The 15,679-nt window shown below is 37.3% G+C and overlaps 2 protein-coding genes across 5 annotated transcripts in view; both read right to left on the reverse strand.

Moving 5' to 3' along the window:
- Pka-R1 (protein kinase, cAMP-dependent, regulatory subunit type 1) overlaps positions 1-8,539 on the reverse strand; it is a 206,930-nt gene extending 198,391 nt beyond the window's left edge. Inside the window, exon 1 of the mRNA XM_071586465.1 lies at positions 8,238-8,539. Within this exon, the coding sequence (XP_071442566.1) occupies positions 8,238-8,402 (165 nt within the window). The 5' untranslated portion in view covers positions 8,403-8,539. The remainder of the gene's footprint in view (positions 1-8,237) is intronic.
- Positions 8,540-13,082: 4,543 nt separating this feature from the next.
- The window catches only part of LOC139689387 (uncharacterized), a 33,195-nt gene continuing 30,598 nt past the window's right edge, over positions 13,083-15,679 (reverse strand). For 2 of the 4 annotated variants that reach the window (XM_071586478.1, XM_071586501.1), the window contains exon 12: positions 13,083-15,050. The gene's annotated coding sequence lies outside the window, so the exon portion shown is untranslated. Of the gene's footprint in view, positions 15,054-15,679 lie in introns of all 4 variants that reach the window. The other 2 variants (XM_071586493.1, XM_071586487.1) reach the window with 2 other exon arrangements.

The following is a 15,679-nucleotide window of genomic DNA, read 5'->3' on the forward strand; positions in this document are numbered from 1 at the left end:
TTGCTAAACAATTGAAACATCTTCACGACACTGGTTTTGCTCGAGCGTGACAAATGAGCATCACAAAACGATGACAAATATTTTCCATTTTCACAAATTCACTGAAAACGTTCACTATTGATGGCTGTCAAACAAATACTAAACAACGTGACGTCTTCAAACATGAAACATATGCTTTATTTATTACATACTTTCTAATACAGTGATATTTTTCAAACAATTACTGCCATCTCTAGGTCAGGCCGGGTACTTCTGGGACCACCCTCGTTTAATGGCAATTAATCACTTCGCCGACAATACCCGAATACTCGAAATGGGAGATGTATTCATTTAGACAGTAAACTGTGTAGTAAATTGATTAGTTCAGTATGATGGAGATATTCTCTATTTGTTAAGGCAGGAAAATGTTTAATAACGTAATTTACCTGAGAATTGTTTACTGCTTTTTTTAATTCCCTCGTATTTCGATCATGCATATTTAAAAAGGGATTTGATACAAATTTTGGACGTCAAATCTTATTTTCGACAGTTTTTTTCTTGTACACAGTTTTATTCGAATGTTGCCGAAAGAGGTATAGTGCTTTGTCTCCGTAAGGACTAGGTTTTTGTTGAGAATAACCTTCCAGAACATGAACAGAGGACTACGAAAAGTCCAGTCCTGATTATGATGAAGCTCCTGTGAATTATCACACAGAAGAACTACCACAATAGGAAGGCCGGCCGGCTATGATTCTTTCTCGCGTGCGCCAACCGCCAAATGGTTCGAGGCGCCGGAGGACTGTGAGCTTTCACCAGCTTACTAACAAGTTCAGACGGCATCATCAAATTAACGAGTCTAACATGGGCAAACAGCGAAGGAAAATTAAAAATAGATCCGCCAAGTTTCCCCGCAACTTGCGCGGAAACTAAAATTGTAATCTCAGGGAACATTTAAAGCAGAGCGTATACACACTGGAAGGTTCCTCAATAAAAATCTAAGAATACTAAGGCCGCAATAAATAAAAAACTCGTTAACACCCTAAAAAATATCCACCATGGCGAACTACAGGGTAGATTTGCACGTTCCCTCACATTTGAAATTCTCTAAGGAATCCCGCAACAAACACTTGACCCCTTAGGAAGGCAAGTAGAATCAGAATAAACCAAGATAATCATTCATTTCCATATTCACCACTCTTCACACATTGTTCCCCACCTACCTCAGAATTATCCAACTCATCGCCATTATCAATGGCCATCAATCTTGTGGATTATCAGTTCTCCAGTTCATTCTCCCGTCACCTAAAACCCTTATTATTCCTTCGCCTCGCTATTCGTTTTTCATCTACATTTCTCGTCCAGAGAGCTGTTTCCGTCCACTATCAACTGCCTCTTTTTCTTGAGCAAGTATTCCCAATTAAGCGAACAAAATTAATTTAAAAAACTTCTTCCCTGGGAGGAACCCAAACTCGGTCATTTCCAAATAGCCATTACCACCCTTGAATCATTAAGTTCCGATCCACTCCAACCCTCTTCCCAACACCTCATCCCCCTACTGGTCAATCCCTAACAAATTGCTCTCGGCCACCGCTTCGAAAATCAACACCAACGTGCCACGAATGACGCCACAGGCGTAGCTTCCGAAAGCGCACTTAAAGCGGGCCGTTCTCAGAATCTTGTTTCTTTAACGCTTTTACCACAGCAATCGTCTTTATCTCGCTCCCATCTGCCACCTTTGCATATCGGATACGGAGCACACAGTTCCTGGAAATGTTTACAGTATTTCCAGACTCTGGAAATACTGTAAACATACAAACTTTCAGCCTTCGGAGTTTTGTTTTGTGTTTCTCCTTTCTTGGTCGCATAATATTAAAAACTTACCATAGCACACTCAATGTTACTAACACTCTCGCTTAAATTAGGTGCGCCAATTTCTCCCGTACATTATCGCATACTCTTCACAGTAAAGGTAAATTGAAGCAACATTCGTAAGACACAATTTACGTATATACTGTACCCATTGATTATATGGTCGACCACACATGAACGAATAGTTTGCAAGTGCATAAACCACAGTATTAACGGATGGTGAACCTTAATATGATGGAAGGGCTTGAGTGTTTCCTTGGCTCGTACAAGTTGGCCTGATTAAGTGATTAATCGAGGATATGGGAGGAAAAAGAAAGGCATTTAGGACGGAATGAAAGGAGATAGACTGTATGCAGAATTTAAGAAGGGTTTAATTCACGTAGAGTGGGGTAGGGTTTTCCTTCAGGCAAGGCTAAGAGAAATGTAAGAGTGCTGAAATAGTATTCATCCTACTCCTACCAAATCCTCCTAATATATAAATGATAAATTTAACTTGTTTGTTTGGGGACACATCTCGCAAAGACGTTAAAGAGGGCTTCTCATTTTTGTATAAATAGGGTAAAATTACACACACAAATTTTCCCACATAGTACATGTTTCACTCAAAATTAATATTTATCTTATTTATATTCATTCACTTCAATGAGAAGCGACAAATTGTCACATGTTTTCTCTAGTTATTATACCATCTACAGACCTGCATTATGATTTACAAGGTCTGTTAAAAAAAGATGAGACTGTTTGAATAAATACTTGATTTTTTTAGTTATCCTTTAGTCATGCTTATCGCCTTCAAAATACGTTTTTTTCCGCTTTCGGATGCCGCCTGGAACGCTTCTTTCTGGATATCCTTTAAGCCTGCGGTAGAGTGTTGCTGGATGCCTTCAATATTTTCAAATGGGCGTCCTTTTAAGATGGATTTCAACTCGGAAAAATAGGAAAGCACGATCTTGAGAGTAGGGTAACTGGGGGATCACAAGTGGTCTATTTTTGGCCAAATCCTCGGTTACAATCAATTACAGTGCACCAGTGCGCTGTCGTGATGAAAGCACCTAGACTTGTTTCTTCACATTTGCGGTCTCTTCTGCCCAAAATTTCAGTTTTTATGGTGAAACACGATCCAACACTAATGCTCACTTCTTAGGCAACATCCCTGACAGTTAACCTACGGTTTGCACACATTTAATCATTCACATTGTTGACGCGGTCAGCGCTGGTTGACCTCAATGGTCGTCCGCCTCTCGGTTCTTCATCTGCCGACATTTGTCCAGACTGGAAGCGATTGTACCAATGAAAACACTGTGTCCGACTCATAGATTCATTGCCGAATCATTGCATAAGTTTCAGTTGCATTTTTAACGTGGTTAAAACAAAATTCAATGAACAGACACTGCTTCTCTAACACCTTCATTCTCACACAAGCATTTGTACAGCAAACGTGTGCAAGCTCCGACAAGAATCGCTGCTGTGCGGAGACAAGTCTAGGTAGAGCCAGGCGGTGTTTTACTTCTCACAGACGCCGCTAGACGGTGACACCCCAGTGATTGTGATCCGATAAGCAGCTCAAGCGTTGAAATACGTCTCTTTTTTTTGGTACAGACCTTGTAGACCGTCAGCTGAGCAGACGCTTCGTACATTGTAAACAATTGCTAAAAAAAAACGTCAATGGTCTCGGATTATTTCTTCAACATTTAACCTATAAATGCGGAATTTTTTCGGTAAATTGCTACAACGAAATTCGAGGGTTAGGATTTTTTTAAGAGTTGACTTTTAAAGTGCTCAGCTCGTATTTTCTAATGCATGTGTCATTGTGCGTGGCAAAATCGAATCGCATTTGCCAAAGGCTCCGGCTAAATCGTCGCCTCCCAGACGAAACCGTGATGAAGAAACTCCCCTTGTACATACAGAGCCCTATAACACGAATTAAATGAACTTACAGCTGTTCGGATAAATTGGTCCGCCGAAGCCATAAGCCAAACATAGCTGCAAGTAATATGATAATGCTGAAATTAGGCACATAAAATTTGAATAGAAGGAGTGGAAGCTGATAATTGGTGGTGCATTCTGACCCAAATTTCGTTGTGTCTAAACGGTGTCAGTGCAGAAGGGCATTCCTTTTTTTTAATGAAGTTGGGGTTTAAGATGCGTCCCAAAAAAAATTAATTATCAAGGAAAATATGAAAGTAAATTTCAATAAGAATGATACAAGAAATATAAAAATGAATCCATCGTGAAACCTTTCATCGATGTGGAAGAAATTGCCCCGATAGGCCGCTCTAAACACCACGCCCACTGAGACTCTTACGTCTCAATTTACGCAACAATTATTCCTTTAAAAACCATTACTTGAGACCTTATGGAAACGAAACGTGAATCAAAGGGATTTTGCCCCCAATTCATCATTACAGTCATTTGTATACATTTACGCAATTATATTTGGTGGAAGAACCGATGCCACATTTTACACTCAAAAGAGAGACGTATCGTACACTCAAGAGTATGCAGTTCAGAATTAGGATTATTACAACATGGACAACGATATGAACGAAACAACAATTGAGTCTAGGAAATCTGAGAAGGGAAAATCGATGAAAATGAAATCCGCGGTCTAGCCAAAGGGGGATCTTGGGGGTGATAGACAGCAACGGCGTCATGAGTTTGATGGCCCAGGCCATGAGGGTGAGAGCCAGGGACGGACGGTGTATTCCTCGTGCGTTCCCGAGTTGATAAAAGTGGTTTGGGCGGAGGCTGCGGGCGCCAAGTGCTCCCGAAGTGCAGATCGTAGCTCACGTAGGCGCAAAAGATGCCAAGGACCGCGGTTATGAGGAGTTTCTACATTCGTCTAGGGAATTGAACTCTGAAGTGAGGCGGGTAAGTGTCATCGAGAGGGTTGAAATGACGCTCGCGATTTGTAGCCTTGTCCCGAGGATTGATCGTGGGCCTCTGGTTTGGAGCCGAGGGGAAGGCTTAAATCAGAGGTTGCGTCATTTCTGCAGGGATATCGGGGCCTCTTTTGTTGACCTTCATCCGGCAATCCAATCGTGCAGGAACCCTCTTATCCGTTCTGGTGTTCATCACACATCTGAGGTCGCGAGGTATGTAGAGGGTAAGATATTCGAGCACTGCGTATATTAGAGTGTGAGGCTGCATGTGGCTCAATTAGTGAGTTTCTAAAGTCCTCATTACCAAAATAATTTAGCTTTAAATGAATTGAGAGACAGTGCTAGCAAAGCAGTCAATAGCTCACTTCACGTAAATCAAATGACATCAGACGGAAAATGTCATAAGGGATTCGATAACAATAAGTAAAAGATCCCCGTAAAATAATCAGGTAACCGTAATGTCATGAAAACATCTGTATTAGCAGTTAACTGTCGAAGTTTAAAAAATTGTGCTGCTGAATATCATTGCCTCGCTCACAGCACAGGTGCAGATATAACAGCGGGACTGAAAGCTGATTATCCACTAAAATCGCCAGCAGTGAAATGTTTCCAAAATCCTTTCCCTTTAACAGAAATAACAGATTAAATTGAATCGGGGCGGTGTCTTTATTGCAGTCAAGAACTCTTGCGTCAGGAGGGCTGAGATAATTCAAGATAACGGTTTGGAAAGTGCTTGGTGTTCAATTAGAAGACCTCAATGAAAAAAATACATGTAAGCGCATTTTACAGAGTTACACAGTTAATTTAACACCCGAAAAAGACAAGCAAGTAAAAATTGTCCATCCAAAAACGATTGAGGCATACAATCGTTGGCAATTTAAATTTCCCATCTATTTATTGGAGCACATACATGTACTAAAGGCAAATACACCTGCGAGACGCTATTTAATTCTTTTACGCTGTAATCCAAACATCAACTTGTCACTTCACCAACTAGGAGAAATGATATTCTTGGACTGTTAGCGACGAACGTAGGCGTAACGGTCTTAAATAGAGAAAACATTCAAGGAATTAGAGATCACAGAGCAGTATATGCGATGTTTTCCCAATATGAGGTAGACAATAAATAGTTCAAAAGAAAACTATTCATTATTTAAGAAACGAAAACTTAACTGACTCAATGTGCGCATTACGGAGCTCATTTGAATGTTTTAAGAAAAATAGTAAATACCGAAATACTGAGGATGGGTGGAACCACTTTCTTAGCATCACGCGCTCAGCAGTCAACAGGTTCATTCCAAGTAAATGTATAACAGATAACACAGAGCCTAAGGTACAACGCGGAAATTAAAGAAATCGTTAAGATACCAAAAGCTATGTCATGCCAGGATGAAAATACAAGGAATAATAACGCTAGCGACAAACGGAAGGTGATCACTTATGATATGATGAACAAGATACCTAGGACTTATGCCAGGAAGGACTTGCGCAGAGCGTTAAACGAATTCACAAGGAAAAGATAGGTTGATACGTTAAAAGAGAAACCAAAGGCCTTTTGATCCTTTGTCAAAGAGCTTCGGGGAAATAAGTCTACAGTTAATGCACTCAAAAAGAATAAAAGCGGAAGGGCAACAAGCAATTCGGAAAAGGTCGACTTATTGAAGTCCTTTTAAAGTGTCTTCACCAATGTCTCACCACCGAATGTCTACCATAGCTAACCAAATCATTACAGCCAACCGACGCCCAAATTTGAAATTTCATACAACGAAATAGAACGATTGCAGAAAGACATTAACCCCAAAAAATCCTTCGGGTCCCACGAAATTTTATATTTAAGCAACTATCGCCGGAATTTGCGCCGTATCTAGAAATCATCTTTAAGAAGTCTTTAGAAGATCGCATAGTTCCCAGTGACTGGAAAACGTTTAATTTAACAGCTATATTTAAAAATGGAGACAGGAAGGTACCGAGCAATCCTAGACCTATTTCCCTCACATTCAAATCATGCAAGGTCATGGAACATTTTGTAGCTAGTTCGATCGCGAGAAACAGCAATAGTCAAAGAGTCATTGATGAAAAATTAGCAGTTTCCGAAAGGGTTGTTTCTTGGAGAAACTACTTGCTAATCTTATTCATAACTTTTTGGGTTCGGGAAAAATGTTCACATGGACGCGGTTTCCATAGCCTTGAAAAACAGCTTTCGAAATAGTATCTAATAGAAAACTACTCATACAACTAGAAGCGTATGGCATTGGTAAATATATCCTGGGGTGGATTAGAGACTCTTTGAACGGGTGTACACAACGACTAGCCACCGATGGTGTTACCTCTAGTGCAGTAAAAGTCACGTCAGGTGTTCCCCAGAGAGTGTTATCGGACCTCTTTTATTCCTCCTCTACGTTAAGGACGTTAACTCCGGGGTTGATAGTAAGAAACACTCTTTATCCGACGACGCAGAGGTTTACATAAATATCAGTAGTCCTGATGATAAAGTAACTTAAACAGATTACATTGGTACAATACAACACTGTGACAATTGGCAATTAGAATGCAACTTAAAAAAGTGCATGGAGATGCATTTTTTAAAAATGAGTAGTCCCCTCCGACGCCTAAGGAATCAGAAACACTGAAATAGGAAGAGTGGACTAGATGAAATACTTATGGGTTACCCTCAATTTCCTGGGTGCAACATACACGAGGAATATGTACACAAGCTAGCAAAAGAAATAGTAGACTATTTGGGAATTTCTTCTTTGAAGAGTATTTGGAAAATGTTACGAGAAAGTTAAAGAGCAATGTTATCATTCGCTGGTTAGAATTCATTTAGAACATACGCCAGTATGCGGGATTCTCATAAAGTTGATTTGATTGCTGACTGGGATCGTGTTCAACGTAGATGAACTAGATTTGTGAAACTTTGTTAAGATAAACTGGGTGGCATAACATGACAATTAGAGGCCCTATATCGGGAAACACTCTCGGATCAAAGGTTAAATTTACAGCGTAAATACCTAACAGAAATTAGATTTGTCATTAGCAATGAGGTGAAAAATACATTTATACTACGGTAGGAGATATCACGAGAATAAAATTTGAGAGATTAAGTGTAGGACAGATAGATTTAGAATGTCATTTTTCCCACGAGCGATAAGGATTCAGAATGACACTATCTGAGCGCGCTACGGAGGAGCAGCATTTTATTTTTCATTCTAAATAGCCAAGTATGCTGTCATCATCTCAACTACCTTTAGTTACTGCTTGTTATTCATAGCTCCTCTTGTATGCGTAGAGAAGTATGGCTCACAAAGATACCGTAGTGCATGTTTCCGCAGTAGTCATAACCAAAATTAATTGAATTCTCAACATGCACACTAGTGTGACTAGTGATTAAGAAAAAACATTTTTTGCTGTTTCATGCCTGGTTTAAAATCACCCCCTGCCACACACCCTAGCGGTCGGTGGCTTGCAGGATACATTGTAAATAGATAGATAGAGACTGGCACTCACCCGTGCAAGTTTCTGGAAATATTCACTAAGAAAGTTAATGGGATTTTCTGGTTTGCTGACACATAACTGCACAATACAATCCTTCAATAAAACTTGAATTTCATGTCTCTCGACGTATTCTTCACATTCCCGAAGGCTCTGCTCCTCTTCTAAGTTCGTCGCCATATTGTATCTCACGAAAACTTGGCTAATCTCAATTGTTTTGAGTTTTCCCAGCCTCGGAAATGAACAATCAGGTATTCCTTCGACTACCAAATCCTCCTTGAGGCACAAATACCACAACACAAGCTTTAACCGATGACAACTAACACGTTTCACAAAACATCAACGGTTGCTACCGTACTCTGTTTTCTTTAGGTTACGGTGTCATGAATTTTCAACTTAACTTGTTCGATCTCCTCCAATGACAGAGTGTGAATAGAGCCTTGTTGCCAAACTTTGTTTCAAGCATGATTCTTAACAAATGACTCTCCAAAAGCGACGGTAAGCGCCCTAGTGATTTTAACTATAAACTCGACAAAATATTGTTTTGCAATAAATAATTGAGTTGTGTTTAGTGCTATTCCATCCCTTTAAATAATTAACTCTATTACGATATCAATTTGGTGTCATTACACAGAATGTCTCGTATGCATTTCCGAGAATTTGTAAGTAGATCGGTGGTTGTGAAACTATTCGCATGCAGACAGTCGGTGGCCACGGCATGCGTTGGACACTACACGGCGTAGTCTTAGCATCACTTAATGACAGTTGGCCCTAATTACTTACATATTTTATTTTCAGTCCGTTCGCACGTTCCCGGAACTCCAATGTAATAACTTAGCGGTACACCTTACATAAACATGGCGGCCGAAGTTTGTCTGCTTCTCTTCTCAACGATATTATACGTTTGATGCTAATTAAGCTATTTCATCGTATTTTGTTATTATGGAAACAAGAAAGAAATATTCTGATGGAGCCGTAAATGCCAGTAACGAGCTAGTTTTACAATTCTATGTTAATGATGCTGTATAGTAATACTTTCATGTCATTGATTAATAATATGAAACTGATTTTATGAAGTTCATTAATGTTGCAATGCGATGTAGACCAAGTTATTTAGTGAAAAACGAATCCAACAGCTTCCCTTAATGTTAATGGTTAATTATCGGCCTATTCACGTTTACATGGGTCAAGTTCAACGTGTAAGTTTTCTTTGGCCTCTATGAATGACAATTACCCAAAATTATATTTCGCTGATTTTCATTTAAAGGCGTCAATTTCATTTATCCAACTTGTGTATTCCCATTGTTGACACGATTGTGACCAATTATGATATAATGGACAAAATATCTCACACAAGTCACTCAGAAATGCATTGGCAATTTTTTTACTTAAGTCATTTGTAATTATTACTTGCTGCCAATTTTCCGCGGGCTTACAAGTCACGGTACTGCATTTACTGACACAGTGAATGAAAAATTATAATTCATGAAACAGGATGATGCTGTGCATTTCTAAGGTTTTCAGGCCTTCCTCAAACTAAAATACATATGTATGCTAATGTCAACTAATATACTTGCTGTATCAGCAGAAAAGATTTTACTACGTTGCATGCGCTTGGATAATAGGAGACCGAATTAAATTCAGGCATGTGATACATTCTCAAGATGATTTAATAAAGCCACATAGTTGCACTATCACATTCAGAGGCTACAATAGGATCGGAATTCAAAGGAAAAATGGACACAACAATTGGAGAAAAAGTATATTTAAATAATTATTCCTTGATGCACTATTCAGCTAAGTAAACGGCATAATAATGCTCAAGAATAGAAAAATATCGATGCTGTAGCATTGAAGGGAGGTTGAAAGTATTCACGCGGGTACATTGGTACCAATAACATCCACTAAATAAGTCACGAAAAAGTAGGCACCGAGGAAATACACAGTTGGGAAAGCCAGGTGTCAATCTTTCATGCAACGATTACGATGGTGCGGATTTTGGGGGTATTCCATTATGCCCAATGTTATTCTTCGAATGACATCCTGAAATTACATGGGTAGTTAGTTATTTCTTAAAAGCCACCGGCATCACAAACGACATCGGTAACGATAGATGCCACGGAATAATTACTTTGCCGGTATCCCTCTTCATGGGATACAAATCCCAGTCTAGAAGAATGATTTTTACGCTCTGAAATTGTTGCATTGAAATGCATATTTAGCGGATGACTCCGTTAAAAGGTACTGCCGCGCTATCTCCTAAAGTTTCTTGAAATTGTCAAAGGTAAAACACTCTAAGGGTGTAATGTTGGCTTTATCCTCTTGGATTGTGGCGCTTCGCGCACGACTACGAATGCCTGTGACATTTTATGTAGTTTTTGCCACAACATCAAGTCTTTAAAGCCCCCAAAATCTCGGAGTGTAGTAGAACGCCTTGGTAGCTTAACTAGCCAAAGAACTTGGCGGGATGTAGAGGGATCTGAGTTCGAATCTCGGTCAAAGAGAATGGTTGTTAAACTCTAAAATTGCTGTGTATGAATAAAGATCCTGTTGGCTCTAAGAAAAAAGAAAGTAGCCATTTAGAAAGGAGCCTATAGAAAAGTAGCCATTCAGATGGATATCTTGATGTGGCTGGCTCATGACATGTACCTATTTTTTTCAATATTTACATGGGCATATATTTATAAATGGGAGTGGAATGTTTTAAGTGGAATTCAGAACCTGAAAGATAAATTTCTTAGGAGGAGCTCGAATAGACACACCAACAATTTATTTTATCTTCTGAGCAGAGAGCACCGCAGAGGGTGCCTTCTGATGTATTTCCTCAGAAATATGATAGAATGGAATGAAAGGCATTTTATTTTTGCACGGCAAATCATTAGAAGAACTTCTGTAGGCACAATAGTGTGTAGCTTTTTGATTTCCATTGCCACTGATAATCAATAGACCTTAAAATTTGATGCTACCAGAGTGAATTGTGGTCCAAAGAAGCTTCTTTTGGCATAGCCAAGGGGGCTAAGTTGATGTTATTTTAATGCCATGCCCCCTTAACATAATCATATTTATAATATTTAAGAATATTTTATTGGATCACTCTATGTTAGCAGTGTTAAAATTCAACTAGGCTCTAAACTACTGAGGTCATTTTTAAAATGACTTAGAAAGTAGAATGGTCATACGAATTGGTAAAATATTTAAATTAGGATTGTCCTTCTATGTCACGTCTAAGAGTTCATGATTTGTGAAGTAATGGCTTTGTTACTATTCATTCTGTAGTTCTTTGGTGATATTATATAACAAAACCTTGTAATTTCCTTTGAAGAAGGGAAATTTTATTGTTTTTTTACCCATCTGTTTAAGGCAATGTATGTTTATATTCTTCTATTTTGATCCTGTCAATATTTTATTTTTAAAAAGACAAAATATGCTTTTAATATATTTTGATATCATCATCTCAAATTGTCTTTTAATATATGGAATCAGATTTGGCTAGGCCTTAGATTCAACTGCACTCTTATTGCAGTGCCGTGGAATCAAAATTGCCTTGTCATCATGTACTTATGGAGATGGTGTACATTAGTTAGAGTTATTTTATAGACTGACCAAATTGTTACTGCATTAAGTTAGCAATTTGTCTAATGCTTCCTTTCATTGATTCTCACCACAACCATTCAAGAATTTTATTTAAATTAATATATTTTGTGTAGAAACAAGAAAATAAAGGTATTTTTATCAAAGTAATAATTTTTAATATTTGATAATTACCCTCTTATTGATAGCAATAATTTCATATTTCATTACCCATCACATCTTCTTTACTTGTTAAATATATGACTTAAAAGGAAATGAAGATCGCATATGATATGTTCTGCACCTTTGTGATCCACAATGACTTGGAGCAGTGGGCCACATGGTGTTTATTTCTTCTAGTGCTAATAGCCCTGAGTTTCTGTGCTCAATTTGGATATGAAAGGGCTAGACAATATGTGTAAGCATGTTTCAAGCTGCCAACTGTTGGTGAGTTGCAGGAGGAAAAGGTGGGCTGAGGAAGTATAAGTATACAATGAGCTGGTGTGACTGAGGGTTGGGTTCAGGAGGTGGCAGCCCCTTCCACAACTTTTATTCATACATTTACTTTCCCAACTCAGAGACTGTTTAAAGTTTTGAATTAAAGATACAAGGTTTTAAAGATTATAAGAGAGATGGATAGAAGAAAGTGTGAGTATGAAGAGATTTAGAAGAACTTGGGTTTAAGGTTCCCCTTTCCCAAATATTCCGTCCCCCTCCCTAGCAGATAAAAGATTTGTTAACAATATTGCAGAACTGGCTGCAAGCACCCCTCATTTAACTATGGGAAGATGGTCATAAAAAACAATCCTTTCCTTTTTCACCTACTTGCCTCCTCCAAACTCCTCCCCTCTCTCTCTTTCCTATTAATGCATATATGTAAGAATGAATGAATAATTGTGGAGTCATTTTTTGGATTTTTAAGACTTAGTTGATTTACAAAAAATATAAACTATACAACATATTTTAGTTTGTACAGCTTAAATTCGTATTTGGTGGTAAAAAATTTGATTATTATATTTTTACATGCTGATATTATTTATGTTAACACATACACAGACTCAAATTAATGGATAAATACGTATATTTTATGTATATTAAATTTAAAATCTTCGCTTTTTTCATTCAATTCCACGAAAATGTCAAAACAAAAAAAAATGCATATTAAATATTAACTTGGACACATACTTGATTTACCGCCTAAAGCTGCTCATGTAAATGTGACTTGGATATTAATTCTTCCAAATCTACCTTCTGCTTCAGGTTTGGCAACACAAGAAGTACAACTTATAACTGGCTCAAAAATAATTTAATCAATTTGAAATATTTACAACACACAAGTAGGGCAGGTCATAAACAAATAAGAACAAAGGGATAATAAACAGAGAAAATGAATAAATTACATAAAATACAATAAGTATCTATATATGTGTACAAAAATTTTCTTGTATAAAAATAATGTGATAAATAAGATACAAATAATAACCTATGACATCTCTTTCTCCTTATTTGGCTTAGAAGTTTTAATGAAAGAAGTAATAACAATTATACAAATGATGTACATGCAACTTTTCCAATATGTCAAGTTCTAAAAGGATGTTTTCAGTGTCTTAACCTTCACCACTAATGACTTATGGTACATGCATTCCAAGTGTCACTCAAAATACATGGTTGATTGCAGTGGGAAGGCATTTTCAATTCATTTTTTTTTCTTTTAGCTTCTTTCTGAGAGAGAAAGCATGATTGAAAAATATTAATACCACTAAAAACCATTGCAGGATGCCATCTTGATGAGAAGGTAAAAATTGGGTTTATCAATCACTTCCATTTAATGAATCATTAGGAGTTTTTATCTAAGTAACTTTAGTGAGATTCTTTCTGCTAAAATAATATCTACTTTAGAGCAAAAAATATCCATGCATTGTAAATATTTACTTTGTTGCTCTTTGAGGGCTGCTACATGTTTATATTCTTGTTGCTCATCTATTAAATTGTTTCAACTTCAATTTTATCATTTACACTGTTAATCAATATTGACAAAGAGAAGGGAGGTAACAAGACATAATGTACTTTCAAGATTAGGCCAAGTAACAGATACCTCAGGGCTTTGCCAAAGCTATGGTACATAATCCACTTCATCATTTTTTGCCTCAAAGATGCATCTCCAAAGTAAACAAACTGAAAAATTATGTAAGCGGACTCTTCTGATGATTCCTGGAGTCCTCAAACCATCTCAAAATCTAGTTAACGACTCTCAATACTTCAGTTATATCTCTTTCAAATTTGGTGGGCTAAAACTTCGTGTCTCCTTGACAGTTATGAATTATTAATCAAACTGCCCTTGGCTGATCCACATCCTCACCTCTCCTTCTAACCACCAACCTGTGTTAAAAGACCCAACACATGAGACTCCCAAGGTTATAAATACTTAACATGCAGTAAGTTTCTTTGGTTTAAAAGACAAAAGTCTAGATATGTTAATAAAAATAAATTATTCAATAAATAAAATATAAAGTAACTCTATAAAAGTCTTCTTAGAATGTATACATTAAATAGAGAGGTGCTTTGGTAATGTTTTCAGTCACTCATAATCCTGGAAAAAACTCACAGTCATAATGAATAATGACAAGAGTACTTTAGAATTATGCATCTGTGACATGACTGCTAACCCATACCCTATACAAGAACTCAGTTTTTCACATGAATTTATGTACATGCAATTTAAAAATGTATATTACTTGTCGAAAATCTTCAGCATACAATCAAAAACATCTGAACAATTTTTTAAAGGAAAGAGACAAAAAAAAAGAAAGATGAAAGACTGTGTAATAGAAAATAATGCTAGTGTTGCTAATATTGTAATGTGGTAGCATATTTGGTCTTCCGCTCAGAGTCCATTGTCCTTTTTAAGCAATAAACCCTCACTGCAGCTTTAGAAGAAAACAATGTTCCTGCTCAAGATGTAAAAACATGATTTTTTCAATAAGCTTCGCGGCGCAATTTTAAGGGCTCTCTGTGGATTGTTGTCACTTGGCGACTGCATGTATCTTTCTTCTGGAGCCTTGACTGAAGTTCAAATATCTTCACATGCACATTATATGGAAGTTGACAATAAGGGATGGACAGAAGAAGGATCCCCTTGTCTCTATTTAACTTAAACATCCATGCAGTTTGCTGATGGATCATCTCAAACCTGGATGCATTACTAACCATCACAAGAAGTGAGATAGGAGTGATTCATTCCAGTTTCATATTTGAATGCTGCTGGATACATCAGAAGAGAAGACGATATATTATTAACCATTATTCAAATATTCCAAACAAAATATCATTCAAATTTGATGTAATTTTACGGCATAACATTTAAATAAAACATTGCCTTGGATATGATTTCAAAATTTACCAATGGTCCTGGCTGTATTTAATGAAAGACAAAATTAGCATGTTTCATTACTTTTTCATCATTAATTCATACCTGGCATCCATACCATTGGGACATTAATCAACAATTGTCTTTCTAAATTGATGTATTAAAAGTCAAGACATTAATGTTATGTTAAACTCAAAAGAGTAGACTGCTTATTTGGCTTTGCTAAAACCAAGCAATCCTTTATCCAGTCTCAATTTTTCCAGAGAGCAAATCATACTAATTTTGTACAAATATTGTTTATAACGTAAAGATAAAAGGTCAACCAGTTTTTTTTAATATATGCAATGTCACAGCTTATTTTATAATAGGAATCATGGAGGAGAGAGCATTGCTGGGACAAATCTACAGGGACAGAAAAAACTGGATGAAAGGTATATCAATTGGTAATGGGAAGTTGAACATTTTGATCGAGGGGAGAATGATAGGAAAACTAGGGAGAGGCAGGAATAGGATAGGTATG

Source organism: Hetaerina americana, unplaced genomic scaffold (assembly GCF_022747635.1).
Source record: "Hetaerina americana unplaced genomic scaffold, ioHetAmer1.1.p SCAF_1, whole genome shotgun sequence".
NCBI classification, from domain to species: domain Eukaryota; kingdom Metazoa; phylum Arthropoda; class Insecta; order Odonata; family Calopterygidae; genus Hetaerina; species Hetaerina americana.